General features: G+C 58.1%; 1 protein-coding gene across 1 annotated transcript in view; it reads left to right on the top strand.

Moving 5' to 3' along the window:
• CD276 (CD276 molecule) overlaps nucleotides 1-1,717 on the top strand; it is a 7,830-nt gene that overhangs the window by 5,314 nt on the left and 799 nt on the right. The window contains exons 5-6 of the mRNA XM_009319905.1: nucleotides 566-607; nucleotides 1,089-1,124. Of these exons, the coding sequence (XP_009318180.1) occupies nucleotides 566-607; nucleotides 1,089-1,124 (78 nt within the window). The remainder of the gene's footprint in view (nucleotides 1-565; nucleotides 608-1,088; nucleotides 1,125-1,717) is intronic.

Below are 1,717 nucleotides of genomic sequence, written 5' to 3'. Positions count from 1 at the left end.
CATCGCAGTGGGTCGTGTTGGTGGGGTGCAAAGCTCCCGGTCTCCCAGATAGGGTGACAGCCTGGTGGGTGCTGCAGGAGGGAGAAGGGGACGCTCATCCCTCTGTGCTGATGGGGTGTCCCGGAGGTGACGGGGGATCCGTGGTCTCCCTGCTAAGCCCCTCGCCAAACGCCGCTCCAGATGGCGGCTGTGCTATAAATAGGGAGGGGAGTGGCTGTGCTGCGTTGCCTGGAGCTGTGGCTTTTTCTGCTTTGCTTGTAGGGGATGTGCCATCCCGGCACAGCCTTGTGCTGGGGGAAATACCCCCTGCAGGGTGCTGGAAGGGGTGCTGGGTGCAGGTGGGTACCAGTCACCTCCTCCCCGAGCATCACCAGCAGCTCGTCAGCGCCTGGTCCCAAGCAGAGCCTGGGATATGCGGTGATCGTGGGCGGCTCCGAGCAGCCGGGGCCAGCGGCGATCCAAGGGGCAGCCAGCAAACCCGGCTGCCCGGGAAAGCGGGGTTCAGGGTGGGTGCTGGGGTGACGCCTGGCAGATGTTTCACATGCTCCAGCTTGCTCTTTTGCAGGGACGGAGGAGCAGGACGAGGAGGGGGAAGAACCCAAGACAGGTGGGTGCATGATGCTTGCTTATTATATACGTGAGTGCATTATAGCGTGTGCTCGTGCCACTGTTCTCTACGCAAGCAAACACCCCGGCATGCTTTGCACCCTCCATCGGTGCTCAGCCCCCCTGTGCTCGCCCGCTCTTCAACGCGTGCCCTCAGGCTGGCAGCTCCCTGATAAGCCACCCTATCTCTTAATAAAAAAGCGCTCCTGGTGCTCTGCTGTCATCAAACGGGTTAATTATATGCCCGGTGATTGCCTTTGTCTGCTGGCGCAGGAGCAAGCATGCTTGGGATGCCGGCTCCTTCGCTGCCGGGGAGATTTAGGGACCGGGGGTTGGTTTGCGATGGAAGTTGGTGGGTGTAATTATTGGGGTGGGTTCCCCAAAATGGGGCTCTTAGCTGTTTCCTCCGGGGAGGCATTCCCTTGCAAGCCCCCCCATCCCACACGGTGGGATCTGACCACGTGCTGTTCTGCTTTTTGCAGCCCTGCAGCCACTGAAGAGCGCAGAGAGCAAAGACGGTGAGTGCGTTTGCTTAGGACCGCAGGCTGGCTCGTGAGGAAGGTTTCTTGCTAAGCACACTGGAGATGATGCTCAGATCTAAGTGTAAAGCATCTATTGCATCTCCATCATCCATCATCGGGTTTTTGGTGTGGGTTTTTTTTCCCCCCCCCCCCCAGTTGTCAATCAAATTTTCCCAGATCAATTATTTCCCAGCACCCATTTCCACTCCAATTTGGGCTGCGCTTGCTCTGGCCGCTGCTCGTATCTCCCAGCAGCGATGGAGCGATGCGGCCGGCAGCTTCAACGTGGCGTTTCTTCTTATCCTTCCTTTTCTTGGGCAGCTCGAGGCTGGGAAAAGCTTCCTGCCACCAACTGGGGTCGTTGCAAGGAATTTGGGTCTTTTTTGAGCGTTGCCATGGGTTTGCTAAGAGGAGGGGAATTGCTGGGGTCCATCCTCGTGGAGAGGGAGGCATGAGCTTCACCCCTCCCCACGCAGAATTCCCCAGCAGCAGCCTGGTGCTGTATTCCTGGTGGAAATTCATGAAAATTGGAGTCCCAGCTCCCGTTTCTGCCTTTCAGTATCTTCTCCCAACCTCCTGGCTCGGTGCTG

Source organism: Pygoscelis adeliae, unplaced genomic scaffold (genome assembly GCF_000699105.1).
Source record: "Pygoscelis adeliae isolate BGI_AS28 unplaced genomic scaffold, ASM69910v1 Scaffold303, whole genome shotgun sequence".
In the NCBI taxonomy this organism is placed as follows: Eukaryota; Metazoa; Chordata; class Aves; order Sphenisciformes; family Spheniscidae; genus Pygoscelis; species Pygoscelis adeliae.
Note: the sequence above shows the minus strand (reverse complement) of the source record. Positions and strands in the feature narration are given on the sequence as shown.